This window comes from Pipistrellus hanaki, assembly GCF_964339955.1.
Source record: "Pipistrellus hanaki genome assembly, chromosome: 1".
Lineage (NCBI taxonomy): Eukaryota > Metazoa > Chordata > Mammalia > Chiroptera > Vespertilionidae > Pipistrellus > Pipistrellus hanaki.
This window is the reverse complement of record NC_140503.1, coordinates 61,312,707-61,330,071: the sequence shown is the minus strand read 5'-3', so window position 1 is coordinate 61,330,071 and position 17,365 is coordinate 61,312,707. Positions and strand designations below refer to the sequence as shown.

Genomic DNA, 17,365 nt, shown 5'->3' with positions numbered 1-17,365 from the left:
TGGACATGCTTCATTTTGCAAGCCACTTTCTAATTCAGCCAAGGAGACCCACCCCGAAATTCCTGTCTAATCAAGTCCTGGAGAAGAGAGCCCAGATTTTCTTTAATGTGAAACGAAGTTGATTTTAAGTTGTCATTCTGCTCTTGATGGGGAACAAAGCACCTCAAATACTGTAATCCCACACTTAATGTCCCCGAGAGGTTCCTGGAACTGCAGTGTAACAAAGCCTATTTTAATATAGGCCAGTTGAAATAAATAAGAGTAAAGTTTCTATATCATCTCATCATTATAGCGAAATGACAAATGACATTGAGACATTATCCAAGGACTTGCTGTAGATCCAAGAGCCCCTAGCAGAGGACCTCTGAGTGGGATGTGACAAGCCCTCTTGTTCTAGCTCACTCCTCTCTCCTCCCCGTCCCTGACTGATCATAAATCCAGGGGGCGCAGCTCTGCCCATGCTACAAAGGGAGGAGCAGCCAGCTGCCCCACCACAAGGCACACTGCCATCCTGGGCAGGCTTGTCCCCCTGGGCAGGGCACCTGCTGCCCCCCCTTACAGCCCCTCCCCTTCCTTCTCTCTTTATCTTCTTGTCCTTCCTATCCTTTTAGCTCTGTGTCCCCAAGTCCACTGGAGGCCACAGCATAGTCAGACCTCCGGGACCCTGGACCATTCTTCTCATGGAACATGATGAGAAATAGCCCACACGTTGGGTCAGAGCCCCTCTCTCATTTGGCTCCAGAGTAGACCATAGACGGGGACAGGAGGCAGCCTATGCTCTTGGCCAAAGTCTGGGGGAGTTGTTCTAACGGTTCTGGGTCAGGGGGGAGATCCCTTGGTCCTGACCTCTTTCCCTGCCTGGCCTCAATAAGCCCTGATCACTATGGTGGCAGGAATTCTTCCAGAGGCCACTCTCAGGAAGGCAGGGGAGCTAAGGCAGGGGGTTGGCCAGAGTATTAGAACTTTGACACAATACTGGTGTCATTCAGTAGGACAGGATGCGTAGGAATGGGACCCGGGCACCTACAGTATTTAAAGGCTCTCGGTGATTCTAACACGCAGCAAAGAGTCTGAGGTGAGTGCGGGGGAGAGAGTGGAAGAGGGGAAGAGAGTAAGTGAAATTCAACTGAAATGCAAATGGGGGTCAGGACTGTGGGCTACTCACCTCTCCTGCAACAGGAACTCCACCTCCAGCTCCTCCATGCCCTGTGGGGGAGGGAGGGAGGGAGAGCAGCTGTGAGCTGTGAGCTTTGAGCTGCCCCAGGAGCTTCTGTGAACCTGCCCCCACTTCCCACGAAACTATCCTACTAACATGGAGTGGGGGCAGTGTTCCTGGCTCTTGTCCTCTCTACCTTCTGCTGTTCCCAAGTCTAACATCAAGCACATTGCTGACCATGCAGGGAGGGTCAAGGTATGGAGATGACCCCCAACCCCAGCATGAAACTTTTAACACCCAGAACATTTCCCTTTCATCTTCTATCCCTCTTATCATACTTCATAGTGGTCTCCTGTCTTCCCAAAGGGCTGTGCCGGGGCTAAGGGAGAGCTGTGATAAGGCCCCCAGAAAGTTCAGTTCTGAAGGGTAGGGGCCTCTTCCCTGCCGGTCCACAGTGGGCATTCATGTATTTGTTGAATGAGTGAATCTATAACATTCTGGTCCTTTCCAGCTCAGACTTGCTCTGTCTTGCAGATTTGCCCTCCTTTGCTCTGCTCTGTCCTCTGCTTCCTGGGCTCTCCCAGCAGCAGGACCCCGAGGGAAAGGAAAGAGGAGAGGGAATCAGCACTATGGCATCTCTATTCTGTGGCCTTAGCCACATTTTCCCAGTTAAGTCTCAGTCACTCTGTGCTATAAGTACTAACATCACCACTGTATGGATGAGGAAAAAGAGGAATTCGATAATTTTCACAAGGCCATAAAGCTAGTAAGCAATAGCCCTGGGATTTGGATCAGCAGCTATCTTTCTCTGACTTTGCTGTTACACAGGAAGAAGCCCATGGAAAAGCATCATGGGAATGACCAGCTGCCTCTCTGGAAGCAGGAGGCTGAGGGGCTTGGCCGCTGTACCGACCTCGGGGTTGAGTGGAAACTTCACATGGATTTTCTTCCGGAAGCAGAGCTTGGTGAGGTCATAGAGAACCGTCAAGAGATGGTCATCTGGTGTCACTGCATCTTCATCGCAGACGCTCAGCTCTAGCACATTCTAGGGGAGAAAGCGGGGTACATGTCTGGTTACTATGATTGCATTGACCCATTGACCCGTTCTCAGGACAAGGGGCCTGACCTCAGTCCTAGCAAGGAGGTGGGTCTAAGGGACAGGGATCAGCACAAAGGTCCTTGCTCAGAAGTGAGACCCATTTGTAGGGAAATGAATTTAAAGAGGAAAGTGTCTACTCCAATCTTTCCAACTCTAACATCTTCCTGCCCATCTGCTGACTCCCCTATTGGAGGATTTTGCAAGCTTGCGAAAGGCCTGTGAAATGTGAGGGATTTCATTTTACCTGGAAGAACAGAAGGGCAAAGCAAGGACCACTGCAGGATATGGAATGGACTGGTGTTCAGCACCAGGGCCTCAGGAGCTGAAGACAGCCCCTGAGGTGTTAGGAAACCCAGATGCGGGAAGCTAACATCCAGGGAGTGTTGTGTCAAAGATCACAGGCATTCCGATGCTTAATGGGGCTGGGGTGAGGTATTGGAACTCCTTTCTTTGGCTGATCAGGTCCGAATAAGACCTCATGGAAGGTCCCAAGGCAGCATGTCAAGAGTTGAGCACCTAACCCCTCATCTGACTGAACTCTGAGGTCAATGGTCTCAGGTCGAACATGGCTTAACTTCTGAGGCCTCTTTTTCTAAGGCTCCTGGGAGATGTGGGCAGGAACTGGGTTTGCCTCTTTGGTCCCTGTTTGGTGGACATGAGGTGGTTCTGGGACTTTGCAACTGAATGAGATCTGTGCCTTGTAATTACTAGAAACTCAAGTATGTCTAGAACCAACCCAGTCAGCCTCCTAGATCTTTAGACAAAGGAAGCCCAAATTCTAATTTCAAGATGGCCGATTGAGCCCATATAGAAATCTCTTTCTTCTGCCAAAACCACATATATGATAGATATTTTTGAAACAACAAATATAAAAAGTATTTGTCATGAACCAGAAATGCCTAAACTCTGACAGCAGGAAGCTGGATAGAGCTCCCGGGTCTCAAGTGTTCAGATGGTTGATGCCTCCATGAAGAGGTGGAGTTTCTCATAAGGAGACTCTGCCGAGGCTGCCATAACTCAGGCGTCAAGAGAGAATTCTCCTGCAAGGAGATGGGAACTCTACTTAGAGTCACCATATATCTGAATAGGACCAACATCACAAAATAAATCAACAAATGTAAGAATACACCCACACAAGGAATTAGAAAGAATAAATCAATCTAAAAGAATTTATTATAGAGATGGAATTAGACTGGCCTTGGACCTAATGAATGGAATGGCTTTTCTCTGTGCGTATTCTCCTACTTGCAGTATGTTCTGGAAAGTACTGGAAACACATTTGGGGACAGGGAGACACCCAGTTCCAGAAACAATTAGGTAGAAGGACAAGAGAGACAGGAAAGAAGGTGGAAAGATAAGCCGGCTCAAAGAAGGACAAATATGAGACAGGCTGAAAGGAATGAGTGAGTAGGAAGACAAGTCAATAGGAGGACAGAAGTAGGTAGAAAGACAAATGGGCATAAGAAGGACACATAAGCAACGCGAAGGAGAAGCAGGCAAAGAGGGGAGTAGAAATGCAGGCAGGGCAGACAGGTGCAGTCCTCCACATCTCACCTTCACTTGGCTCTGGATCTGGAAGTTGAAGCTTTCATTCCACTCTGGGTTTGGGCAGTTGGAGATGGTCCTAGTCCTCAGCTTCTCGTGAGAGGCGGTAGGCAGCCAGAGGCTCACATAGCAGTCTGTCTGGCTCACTGTCCAACAAAGACAAGGGTGGGAGGGAGGGAGGGGTGAGGTGCCAACCCAGGTCCGGAGAAGAGAGTGCGGTCAGAAGGGAACTCCAGGGAAGTCACTTCTAGAGCAAGAAGGCCTGTCTCAGCGTCAGGTCCTCTCCTAACTCATGAGTCTGACTCTGCAGAAATTTTTGTCCCAGAACCCTAAGACAGCCACAGACTGCAGGCTGGGTGTTTCACACAGGAGGATACAGGTCTCATGGACTGTTCTTATGGACACACATGGCCTCCGACTTTTATCTGAAGCATCCTGCCTCTCTGCTTTGGGACAAGGCATGGCGGCATGGTTTTCTCTCTGCTAGGGAAATATCTAAAGGACCAGTCCCAAAAGGTCCAGTTTTAACTTTTGCATTAACCCAGGGCATCAGGGCAGTGGGAAAGGGCTTGGGGGGGCGGGGAGGGGGAGACAAGCTATTCAGTAGGCTCTAGGAGCAGGGGCCACCATCTACATACAACTACATGTCCCAACTGCACCTGCTGGGCTCTTCATACCTACACTGGTCTTCCAGCATGAGGTGTGTGACCCAAGAAACCATCACATGGAGTCACATACTTTTCTTCCCATTTGAAATGAACAATTCAAGTGTGTTGATGCTGGATGTGCTCTAAGAAGGGACAAGAGCTGTGACTCCAATAAGCCTCCCTCCCCCCAAAGTGGAAGAAGGCCTCCCAGGTCTTTTGGTTGGAGCACCAGAAGGCACAGGGTGAAAAAGAGCAACCCAGGCCGGCTCTCTCTTTCCATTCTACCTGGGAGGAGGGAGGAAGAGGTGCCATGGGTGCCCTTGTTACTCTCCCAGCAGCCTGCTGGGCTGATCCCCAGGGCTCACACCAGATACACAGAAAGGGAGTAAAAGGCAATAGTTCCCAGTGTGAGAGAGTCCTCTAGAGCAGTGTTTCCCAAACTTCTCTCATGATGAGAATCACCTGGTGGAGTTGTTAAAATACAGATTCCTGAATCCCAACTAAGAAGTGCTGAACTAAGAAGTGCTAAAATTAAATTTTATCTATATGTTCCCCAAAATTCTAGTTTAGCACTTCTTAGTTGGGATTCAGGAATCTGTATTTTAACAACTCCACCAGGTGATTCTCATCATGAGAGAAGTTTGGGAAACACTGCTCTAGAGGTAAAGATGGTGTGGGCATGGGAGTTCTGTGCTGGTAAGACTGATCCAGTTGTTATCAATGATGTTCTGTGAGAACAGAACCAGAGGTGGGTATCCCCAGACTGACTTATTCCTACAGCTGCCACCACCCTGAGAACTTTATCAGAGTTCTTCCCCAGGGATTGCCTCACAAGCACCCCTAGCTTCTGGTGTTATCCCCGATGTCTGGCTAATCTCTGAGGGCTTACTACTCTAGCAAGCACCCTGCCTCTCTGCTTTGGGACAAAGCATAGTGGCATGGTTTTCTCTCTGCTAGGGAAAGATCTGGAGGACCAGTCCCAAAAGGTCCAGTTTTACCTCTTGCATTAACCCAGGGCATCAGTGAATTGGAATTTGCAGCCCTCCTACCATTGAATAAGGGTGAGATGACACTGCCTTTTACATGTCATACTCATCATTTGATTCAGACACAAAGAATGACTAAAACCCAACAGAATAAAAAAAAAATGACCTCATCATCCCCATCATCCCCTCTGGCCAATCTGCTGCTTACTCCTCACTGACAACTCAGGTGTCCAAGGATTGTCCTTGACTCTTGTATCGAGTCGCTTTAACTCCTTTGATCTCTCCCAGCCCATCTACATCTCCTTATTGGCACTGCCACTGCCTTGCTGCAGGCCACCTTCATCTCTGCTGCCTCTTCCCCACTAGGTACCCTGTCTTCTGTCTTCCTCTACTCTGATCTTTTCTCTCAAGAGAAATCAGAGGGATCTTTTTAGATCAGACCATGTCACTCCCCACCTGCCCTCAGAAAGGAGTCCCGACCACTCAACAGGGCTGCCCTGCCGACTTCCCCAGCTTCAGCCTCATTTATCCACCCTCCCTACAACCCAGCCTGTGCCCCGGCCCCAAACACACACACATACACATGCGCACACACAAACACACACATACATATGTATGTGCACACAGAGGTGCTCACAGGTGCTCACGCTTGCACGTTGACACTCTAGCAAAACCCAGTCACTTGTATGTCTCACAAGGTGCCATGCCGCTTTGTCTTTCCTTCTGCCTGGCACACCCTTCCCTTGGCCGGCCCCTTGGGGTTTCAGAAGGAACCTCCACTGGAAGCCTGCCCTGAGCCCCCACGCCTGGGCCAGGCGCCCCTCTTCACCTGGAGCCCGCTGCTCTTCTCCTGGCCGAGCACTAGCTAACCCCTCACCGGAAACACTGGCAGGCCGGAAGACCATGTGTCAGCGCTTGCACGAGATATTTGCTTAGTAAATGAATGCATGCAAAAGCCCAACTTCCTGCTCTCGGGCTAAACCAGTACCCCAGATCTCCAGGCTGAGTCACCGGGGACAGGTATGAAAGCTGGCGTGCCTAATCCCTCTGCCCACAGGGAGCCTCCCTAGGGACCTACTCAGCCCTCCAGGGCCCCTCCTGCAGCTTTTTCTGGATGCTGGCCCTCCTGTGGTCTAGAAGCCTACAGGCAGCGACCCCACCAACTGCACACCCATTTGCTTAGCGTGACATAATGGACCCTGTAAAGGCCCCTTTCCCCTGAAAAATCCCTTTCCTATCTCAGCCCATGCCTAAATTCCTCTCGTTAAACCCATTAAATAAAATCTCAAGCATTTTTGGTCTGGAAGAGACAGCGCTGATCAGACACGCACACTTCAAGCATTAATTTGTTTTTCAGTCCTTGTGCAGAGAGCCGTTCCCACCTCCACCCCAACACGCTGGGCAGGAGGAGAATGCAGACCAAGGAAGAGGAAATCTGGGGAGAGGGGAGGTGATGGAGGAAATCCGGTCGGGCCCAGATGGCAGGTGTCATTAGCTGACTGTCAGGACACGGACCATTATGTTGCAGTGAAGAATAATGGTTAAGCAACGGTGACCCAGTTCTGAGAGTTTCAGGGACCACAGGGGATTTCTTAGGCATAGATTGGTTCTAATCCTCTGGGAGGGACAGAGGGCTTGGTCATCAGATGACGTGCATCCTTTCCTGGAAGGTGGGTGGCAAACATGACGCAATGATCTCCACAGAGGCTGAGAACACTGTCTCGCTACTACCTCTACAGACACCTGCCTCACATCCCTTGGGGTGCTGGTTTTCGTTTTAATTTATTTTCCCAAGAGCAATAAAAAGATTTTATAGCTAGGAGGCCTCCGGGCAGACTCCTGCCCAGTTCTGGCCCAGGTCTGAGCGGCGTAATCCCTGACAGGCAGGCGGAGGGGGTAGAGGGATCATCGCTGAACCTTATCCCTCCATCTCAGCCTTTTCAGGCTCCTTGAACTCCTGCAAACTCAGACACACCTTCACAGTGGAACCAGAGAGTAACGTGTTTTTGACACAGGCCAGAAGGGAACAGTTTGGGGCAAGGGTAACCCAGGACCTGGAAGGCATCGGGATTGTCTCAAATCTCACCCGGCCAGGCGGCAACAGAGCCCCAGACACAACGTCTCCGGGCTGGCTCCCAGACATTGCGCATGCCCAACCCTGCTCCTCAGGGGAAATGAAGAAAAAAATCAACAACTAGGGGAGCTCACAGAGGAGCAGGTACCCTCAAAAGGCAGCCTGTGTGCCAAGGGGGAAGGGGGAGACCAGGTGGTGGAGCCAGGCCTCAGCCCGTTTCTCTGGCTGCCTGCTCCTCCATCCCCCTACCTCTGGCAGGGGTGTGACAGGAAGAAGACAGAAAGGCCCTGTACGGCGGGAAGGACTGAGCACACAGGTAGAGGCCGGGCTGGGACAGACACTCTCAGAGAGGAGCGGAGGCCGGTGTGCAGCTGTGGGCGTGTGAAAGCCGAGGCTGTCTCTTTGGGGAGCCGGGTGCAGTGTGGCACGGGCAATGGAAGTGAAAGAGGCAGCCAGGCCCCGAGTCCATGGGGCACTTTCAGACTCCTCGGGTTGCTCCTGGTGGGCCGGAAGGCCTTGAGAAGCCCGAGGAGGAATCCCTGGCCCTTGGCTGGCCCTTTCACAGAGCTAGGACCAAGCTGGACTCTGGCTCCAGCTGCTCCTGCTGGAATGGGCTCTGGACACTCACCATCCAGGGGACTTGGTCTGAATCCTGCTGATCCCTTGGCTCCAGGGCCCTCCCTCCTCTACACTCAACCCTGCACAGCAGCAGCAGCGACAAACACAGCCACAGCTTCCCAGCAAGTGTCTCAGCCTCTGGCCACCTGTGCTCCAGCCCAAGCTGCACAGGAGCCCAGGGAAGTCGTGCAATTCCTCCCTCAAGAACGCGGGCCCCACGTCACCTAGATCCTGATCTCTCCTCTGCCTGGCTTCCTCCCCCTCCACCGCGGGCCCTGGCCTCCTTCTCCTGGCTTGTCCCCTCGACTCCCCAGCTCTCCAGACCTGGGATCCAACACTTGCATTAACTCTTAGGTGTAAAATGGGCCTCACAGCACTACCCTCTGGCTGTGGGAAAATCAAATGGTGTTTGGATGTCTGGCCTAGGCTGGCCCCCAGCAGGTGCCTGGGGATACATTCCTCTCTCTTCTTCAGGATGGCCCCTCTGCAGACTGGTCTCCCTGGGCCTCTGGATGCTCACAGCCCGCCCCTCTCTGACCCATGTCCCCAGTGCAGCCTTCTTAGCTACTGGCAGTTTTCATTGTCCCCCTCTGGGTCTTAATTATGTTGACAAGGTTAGAATGCCATATTCTATGACTATTCTTAATCACTTTGGGCAGAGATGTCCCTGGCTTAGCAGCTCAGTTGGTTAGCATGTCACCCCAATACACCAGGGTTACAGGTTTGATCCCCAGTCAGAGTGCATACAAGTATCAACCAATGGATGCATAAATAAGTGGAACAACAAATAGCTCTCTCTCTCTCTCTCCTTTTCCCTCTCCCCGTCTCAAATCAATAAATAAAAACTTAAAAAAAAAGTATCATGGCTCTTTGCATGCCAGGGCAGTGAGAGTATAACAAAGCTTTGGGGAATTCTGGTGGCTGTTGGCCCATACCTGTGGGGTCACCAGTGAGTGGGCACTCCCTCAGCAGTGGGGCCTTGACACCAAGCTTTCTCCTCTTTGAGGGAAGATGAGGGAAGCATTGGAAGGGGCTTCTGGCTCTCCTTGTCTCTTGAAATGCCACCCGAAGCCAGGCCTGGGGGAGCATCCTCCTTACCCAAACGCTGAAGCTAGAGACTTCCCTGAGCCCCCATGGCCTGGGCATGCTGCAGGGGCTCGGAGGAAGGGGAAGTTAAGGCTGCAAGAAAACTCTGTATAAGCAGCCCTGGTGAGTCAACCACACCATAGGGCCAACCTGCAGAACTGGGGGCTGTAGGGCTTCGGGGTCAGATCCTAGAACCCCGTTTGGTAGCTGGGTCCTGAGGAGGAGCACTGGGACTAGGCTGGCAGCTGGTCCCATGATGCCCAAGGGCCTCTTTTTCCCTTCACCCCAAACAGTCCCTCAACTCATGCAGAGCAAGAAGCACCCAGTGTGGGAGAAGCTGGCACTCCTGGAGATGGAAAAGGGAGAGGGAGTGGAGGAGAGTGAGGGGACAGTGCTCTTGGCCACAGGGGAACCATGGGAGGGCCAAGGTCACAGCTAAGGGGAAAGGCATGAAAGTCAATCTACTAGTAATCCCCAAAGTCTGAAATACAACCTGAGTGCAGCACACGGACACACATGCACGCACACGCATGCATGCACACATGCACACACACACACACACCCTGACCATTTCTCCATCCGGACCCCACAGGCAGAGAAGGAAGAGGGAAGTGAGAGGAAGATACTCACACGTGTCAGCCTGCCGGACGTTTTTCATCCGGATGACCCTCACTGTCAGCAGGTAGCATGGAGACAGCCCCTCCTGTGGATTGAGAGGACAGTGCACTCACTATCCAGGCAATGATGGCAGGTGGCCTTGATGGAGAGCAGCTCCAGCTGCCCGAGACCCCCCCTGCCTGGCCTCACCGCCTGGCCTCCGGAGGCCTCCCCAGTGAACCCACACTTCTGGGCCCTGGAGGGCTCTCTGGTCCCCAGGGGACCCCACGCATCGAGGTAAGGGGTCTCCTCTTAACCCCACTCTGAGCCAGCGTATCTGGAAGAGGGGCAGCTTTGTGCCTGTTCTGTTCATGTCTTTCCTGTTTGAATCTAAGGATTGAATCCCTTTCCATACAAGTTTGGCTTAGGCGAGTGTTTTTTCCAATCCACTCCCAGCCTGTGTCCACAGCAGATGCCTCTGAACTCCTCCAAGTCACCAAGCGACTATATTTATAGAGGCCTCTGAACTGGAGCCTTTACTCTCCACTTAGTCCACTCTGTGTGGCTAAAATCACTTTATACTTTTTAAGAGGATACAATTCTTCTCTGGTTAAAATAATATTAAGATTTTGGAAAAACAAAAGTATGAAGAGTCCTCATAATCTTACTACTAAAAAAAATCATCATTAAATCATTAAAAAAATTTAACATTATAATAATTATTTGTATGTTCAACCCAGACTGTCCACTGATAGCTTATCTGCCTTAACTATTATCAGAGACTAGAGGCCCAGTGCACAAAATTCATGCACAGGTAAGGTCCCTAGGCCTGGCCGGAGTTCAGGGTCAATCTGGGCCTTCCCCCCTGCTGCCAGCTGATGGCTTGGGCTCTTCATTCCACACAGCCCCCTGCTGGTCAGCGCACGTCATAGTGAGCTGTCAAAATACCCGGTAGGTCAGTGGAATTCCCAAGGGGACAATTTGCCATTTATTATATTAGCCTTTTATTATATATAATAATAATATTTGTAATAGCTAGCATCTACTAAACACTATTTGTCAGACACTTTTCTTTGTTTCCAATCATCATAAAACCTTCGTAATAGAGTATTTTAATATACTTTAAAATTTGAAATATAATTTACATGTAACACTGTACTAGTTTTAGGTGTACAACATAATGATTTGATATGATCACCATAATAAGTTTAGTTAACATCCATCACTGCACATAGTTACAATATTTTTTACTTGTCATGAGAACTGCTATCATTTTATTATTTTTTAAAATATATATTTATTGAGTTTTTACAGAGAGGAAGGGAGAGGGATAGAGAATTAGAAACATTGATGAGAGAGAAACATCAATCAGCTGCCTCCTGCACACTCCCCACTGGGGATGTGCCCGCAACCAAGGTACATGCCCTTGACCAGAATTGAACCTGGGACCTTTTAGTCCGCAGGCCAACGCTCTATCCACTGAGCCAAACTGGTTTCGGCAAGAACTGCTACCATTTTTATGTCTGTACTTCCAGCCTCTCCTGGGGCTTAATTTTAACCAGCAACAATAGAATGATGACTGGGAAGGCTGTTGCTTAACCCCTGAGAAAGATGTAAGCCAATTTGAGGGTCTCTTTCTCCTCTCTCCCCAACAGCTGAGACTCAAAGCCAGAATCAAAGCCAATCTGACAGTTAGTGTAAAGATTCCTTTGGTGAATAGGGTGGTGAAGGCCTGGGGCAGGGGAAGGGGCCTGGAGGGAGTCAATGGGGAAAAAGAGGGATGTATGTAATACTTTCAACAATAAAGATTTCTATTAAAAAAAAGATTCCGTTGGTGAGATTAACTCTGAAATATTGACTCTCTTCATGGTCAATAACATGCTCTAACAGGGTTTTGTTTTGAGCTTTGGAACTTGAGCCAAAGGCCACACATATCACTTCTGGTTCTAGAAATATGGCGGTGGCCCTTGGACAGCCCCCCTCTGGGCACAGTGGGTTTCTCACTTCTCATTCTGCTCCTGGGCAGAGCGGTATCACGGCCTGATCTGGCCAGGAGGGCGGAGTCAGCCTGCACCCAGGAGAGCAGTTCTGGCATAGCCTGTTCCCACTGGCCCACTTTCTCCGAGGGCAGCCAGAGGGCTCCCAGTGGGGAGCCGCCCAAGGCCTGAGCCAGGCTGGGGTCAGTCCTCAGGGTGGTTTCACAGTGTCAAAGGGCTCTGAACTCAGGGCCATGGTCCTCTCGGCCATCACTACCCTTCTCCTGCCTCCAGGAGGGGCGGTCCTGGGCCCTGCCCTGTCCTCTTGTGTCTTCTCTGGAAGGTAATGAGCCTTCGTAGCTTCCCACAGGATCTCCCTGCCTTCCAAGAAAGGTCTCCACTGCCATCTTCCCTGAGGACTTCCACTGGCCTTGACCACTCAGCAACAATAACCGCATCAGCCACCACCGGCTGAGGGTCTGCCATCTGCTGAGTGTTGTGTGTACAGCGTCTACACTCGTCTTGCTCACACCTTACCACACCCCATGAAGCAGTTAGTAGCCTCGCTTCCCAGGTGGAGAGTCTGAGCCTGAGTCCTTTGACTCCAGGCACTCAGCTAGAATCAGAGGAGCCCAGCTTGAATCCAGCTCTAATTCTTAAGGCCATGTTCCACCCACGACGTCCTGTCATCCCACCTGAGAGTGGCCCTCGGCAAACAGAGACAGGTGCTGCTTGCCCCCATCTTCCCTTCCTTGGTCTTAAATTCTGATTTCCTGACAGATTCTTCTTTTTACCTTGAATTTCTTCAAAGCCCCCAAATAACCCCAGACCTTGACCATTTTTCCATTGTTGGGCTCAACAGACAGAGCCCATGGCCTCTCCTTCTTAAACTGCCAGAGCACATCGGAGCTGGGAGGGCTCTTGGAGACGTTTCCATTTTCTAGCCGCCACAGAGGCCTCGGGTCACACCTTCGAGCCCAGGCATTTGTAGGAGACCCAGCTTCACAGCCCTCACAAAGCCCTCTTCCCCCTCCCAGCAGGGAGAGAGAGCCCCGCGGTCAGAGCCCAGAGGGCCAAGGGAGGAAGGCAGAGGGAACAGGGGACTCAGGTCTTGGGCCCAGAGGATTCCAGGAACCAGGGCTGTGAAACATGACCTTCTCGGCTTAAAATGAATATTTTGCTCCTGATGTAATGTGCTCAGTTGGCATGGTGCTAGAGATAAGCAAAATTCATGGCCCCAGAGGCAACTGATACACAGCAGGAAGATGCAAAAGCACAAAGCGCAGTGTCTGTGACTGCAGATGGGAACCAGCGAGATTGAGAAAGCCAAATGTATGGGTAGCTACGGTGCTAAGGGTTAGAACATCAGGGACGTGGACAAGCTGGACAGGACAGGACAGGACGCCCTGGCTGGCTATCAGGGTGAAAGTTGAAATACCTAACAACAGGCCTGGCCAGGCACCCTGCCAGCGGGGCTGCAGCCCTGGAGCAGGGACAGGCATGAATCCTGCGGGTCACCGGGCGCTGGGGATCCTGGGGTGAGGACTAGGGAGCACTCGGCGTGCTGGAGCGCCAGGCAGGAACTCCGGCAAACAGTGCGGAGGTGCCTTTAACTGCTGTGTGGGGAGGACGGCTGGGAGCAGTTTCCTGGGCGCCATTCCTCAGGCTGCAGACACGCCTCCCTCTGCCCCCTCCCCGGCCTTGGTCCCTGGGGCTGATCTCAACAGGGCTTCATTCCCCTCCGGCCCCCTCAGGACAGAGGGCAGCTGCCGGCTCACAGGGAGAAGACGGAACCTCTTGACTCTCAGAAGAGGCTATCACGCAGTCCAATAGTGCTCCTTCCCACCCTCACTCTACAGATGGACCTTTCGGCGGGGAGGCTGGAGAACACACTGTTACCCCCCGTGTGCGAGGCCCTGACCGCACTCCGGCTGCACTGCATCTGTGGCCCTCCCACTGTGCTGAGACGGGGCTGCGATGCCTGCTTTGCAGAGAAGGCTGGGATGGGAGAAGCTCCCTCTCACCCAGGGCCACACGGCGCAGGAGGGACAGGACTCGGGTGCAGGTCTCCCTGATTGCAGGGCAGGTGCCTCCTAGCCACCCGGACACCGGCCCTCACCGTGAGTTCAAACTTGTTCCAGCGGTCGGCAAATTCGTTAGTCAACAGACCCAAATATCAACAGTACAACAATTGAAATTTCTTTTGAGAGCCGAAAACCGACTCCTGCGCATGGGCCACAAAGTTTCAATCGCACTGTACGTGCGGGCCCGCACGTGGTATTTTGTGGAAGAGCCACACTGACGGGACCAAAGAGCTGCATGTGGCTCTCGAGCCGCGGTTTGCCTATGACCACTGCCCTAGATTAGTTCGTAGCAGAGGCAGGAGTAAAGCCCTCGACTCCCAATTCAGGACTCTCCTTACATGCCAAGAACATAGCTACCATCACAAGTTAGACCCATGTGTAGTCAGGGCCATTCTCCCAGGTGAGGGTGGGGTAGGAAATGGTAGGTCTGACACCCATCCTGGGGGCAGTTGTACCCTAACCAAGCCAGCCCACAAGGTGTGGGGAGCTGGAGAGGGGAAGACAGCTCCCACGGGGCCTGTGGGAGCTCCTCTCCCCAGGGCTTCTCGGAGCAGGCCCGGCTGGTGATGCCATCTCCTCTGCTCCAGAGAGCTGGGTGGATCCAGCAGTCCCTTTCGACACCCGTGCCAGAGCTCCGACCAGCCGGGAGATAGCTTCCGGGATGCACAGGCCCTCCATTGGGGTGCGGACTCTGTGGGGCCCCAGGACGTTTCCCGGCTAGTTTGAGACCAGAGGCCACCTGTAAGGAGCCTGCTTTCTTTTTTACCATCCCGGCTAAGTGAGGGGTCAGGGCAAAGAGTCCCCGCTCTGAGTCATGGACCCTCCAGGACCTGAGAGGGACAGACGCAGTTCTCTGTGGCTTCACTCCCCTCTTCGGGGTAAGCTCTGTCCCTTCTGGGGAGGGACCCCACAGCCCAGCCCAGCCCAGGCGCATGGAGGCTCAGTAAGACTGGAGAGGGAGGAGCAAGTGCTGTCCTCCTCCTCCAGGAAGCCTTCTCAGATCCACTCTTTCCCTTCCCAGCTAACATCCGATTTTCATTTTCTGAGTTCTCTAGCCAGTTATGAGCTCTGCAAACCACAGATACTACAATGTGAAGGGGTTATAAAGGTCTTCCTAGGATGCGTGTGAGGGCTATTTAGCTGCTAAAGTCTTCCCGAGGGCTGTGGAGAGATGTGGGCACGCTCCTGAAGGCCATGTCTAACCGGGCCAGGGCAGCGGTAACTGACCTCATGCAGCACTGAGCTCCCCTCCTGGGCTCCTTGGAGACTGATCGGGGTCCCCCCATCTCCCACCCCCAAAGGACAAGGCACTTTCAGGGCATCCCTCATCTCACCCCGGGCTTTGGCGTGGGCTGGGGGAAGGTAATGAGGAGTAAGTTGCTGCTGACAGTCCTTGGCATGGCGTGTCTACAGCAAATTAGAACAGTGAGATAAGAGAGGAAAGCCCAGGCAGAGCTGCTCCAGAGCCCTGGCAATCTGACCATGAACCTGAGATCTCCCTGCCAGGCTGAGAGGAGTGGGAGAGACCCAGGAATCTTGACTACAGACCCAGGTGGTCGGACTCTTGGCCGATGTCACCGATCCGCACAGGACGTCACACGGCGCACTCACACAGCATGGCAGGTTAGAGTGTCCACAGGGTTAATGCCTGCTCGCTGCTAGGATAGACCAAACGTGGACAATCCTGCCGGTTCTGGGCACTGTCTACCTGGCCGCTGGTCCGGCCCCAGGATCGCCCTCAGCCGCTCAATGGCATTTTGTCAAGCCGGTGGGTACCCACAGCTGGGCCAACTGGGCCAGACCATGTCTCTGGGTGCTAGGTGGGGGCTGCCCCAGGAGAGGAGTCCCATATCTCTGGAGTCCACAATGCCCCCAGACTCCCTGAGCCTGTCTCCCGCCTTCAGCTCCTGGCCCCACCTGCCCCCCATGCTTCCTCACCTCCGAGCCGCAGGTGGCTGAGGGTCTGCCATCTCCTGCTTGGCATGGATCTGGCGGGTGGTGAGAGACCCAGGCGGGCATCTGCTTCTGGAGCATCGTGGCGGCTCTCCAGCTGGGTGGTGAGACTGGAAATTTATACTCTGACTCAGAGCTCCACCCTCTGGAAGCCTCTTAGCATTGGCTGGGATTGCCCAGGGAGGGGTTAAGGTGGGTGAGCAAATAGGGAACCCTGGCCTGGGCCTCTTAGTCTCCTTGGCCTTCAGATCTTGGAAATGCAGGGACCAGCAAGGGGACGGGCCCTTGGGTCAGCGATCTCCTGCCTCTAGAAGCTCAGAATAACTCGTTGTGGGAACAGAGGGTGGCAAGGAGAGGACGCTGACCCTCACAACCTTAGGATCAGCCCGCTCTCTGCAGCTAATCGAAGTCCTGCCCCCGGGGGGTACGGCGCCCGCCTTTTTAACTCTATTTAGTCCCCTGGCTCAGAACCACAGGAGCTGTGGGAAGGGGCCTCGTGGGAGGCAGGGTCCACGGCCAGGGCTCCTAAAGTTAGATGGTAAAGAAAGGAAATCGTTGTCAAAGAGGAGAGTTGGTCAAGGGCAGGTGCCCCCAGCTGTCCCGCCTGCGAGGCCAGGGAGAGAGAGGGTGTGCCCAGCCCTGCCTGGTCTCAGGGCAGCTTAGAGGATGCTCCTGCCCCACCCAGCTGATCCTATCTCTGGCGGTGGCTGGCTCACTAGGGGGCCTGTGAGTTGGCTTCGCCTGCTCAGCTGCCCAGCGAGGTGCAGTGGGAGTTTCCCGCCTGAGCTGTTGCCCTGAGGCCCACAACCGGCTTTTCTGGCCACAGATTAAGGTGCACTTATGAAACCCAAGGTGAGATCTGAACACAAAGCTGACTGGGCCCAAGCACGGGATGGAACCTGATTGGTGGTATCTGTGGGACCTCTTCTCATGCCAGGTAGAGGATGTCCCCACCCTGTTCTCCGCTGCCTGCCACGCCCTCTAGAGGGGAAATGGGCCTTAGCCCGGACCCCACCCAGCCAGTGCCCTTCCCTGCCCCTGACGTCTGTCCAACTGCCAAGGCCACACACTTCACACCCACACCCCTCAGTGGATGCTACTAAATTACATTTACTTTACACGCTTAGAGAGCATCTACTGCATACACTGTAAGGGAGGAAATGTCAGGCTTGACATTGTTGACAGTCCGTCTAGGGGGCTAAATGCTCCCAACCCCTCAGAGGCTCAGAGTGCGAGTCTCTGGTGCGAACAGGGATATCCTAGGGGGATCAATGTGACCCTTCCCATCGGTGGGCACCTGTGGTTTGCAGAGCCAATAACGGACCAGGGAGCACAGAGGATGAAAAGCGGATGTCGGCTGGGAAGGGAAAGAGTGGGTCTGAAAAGACTTCATGGAGGCGGCAACCTCTGAATTGGGCGTTGGAGGATGGCTAGGATTGCAGAAGCTAAGGAGAGGTGGGAAAGAGAAGGAACAGCACGAGCGAGCATAGCGAGAAGGAACAGCACGAGCGAGCGGAAAAAGGTACGCTCAGGTAGACACGTGG

At 53.0% G+C, this 17,365-nt stretch overlaps 1 protein-coding gene across 1 annotated transcript in view; it reads right to left on the bottom strand.

The window, feature by feature from the left end:
* The window catches only part of PLA2G4E (phospholipase A2 group IVE), a 64,750-nt gene that overhangs the window by 22,988 nt on the left and 24,397 nt on the right, over window positions 1–17,365 (bottom strand). The window contains exons 2-6 of the mRNA XM_084904218.1: window positions 15,807–15,931; window positions 9,842–9,914; window positions 3,810–3,946; window positions 2,070–2,201; window positions 1,166–1,206 (exon numbers count right to left, since the gene is read on the bottom strand). Of these exons, the coding sequence (XP_084760344.1) occupies window positions 1,166–1,206; window positions 2,070–2,201; window positions 3,810–3,946; window positions 9,842–9,914; window positions 15,807–15,902 (479 nt within the window). The 5' untranslated portion in view covers window positions 15,903–15,931. The remainder of the gene's footprint in view (window positions 1–1,165; window positions 1,207–2,069; window positions 2,202–3,809; window positions 3,947–9,841; window positions 9,915–15,806; window positions 15,932–17,365) is intronic.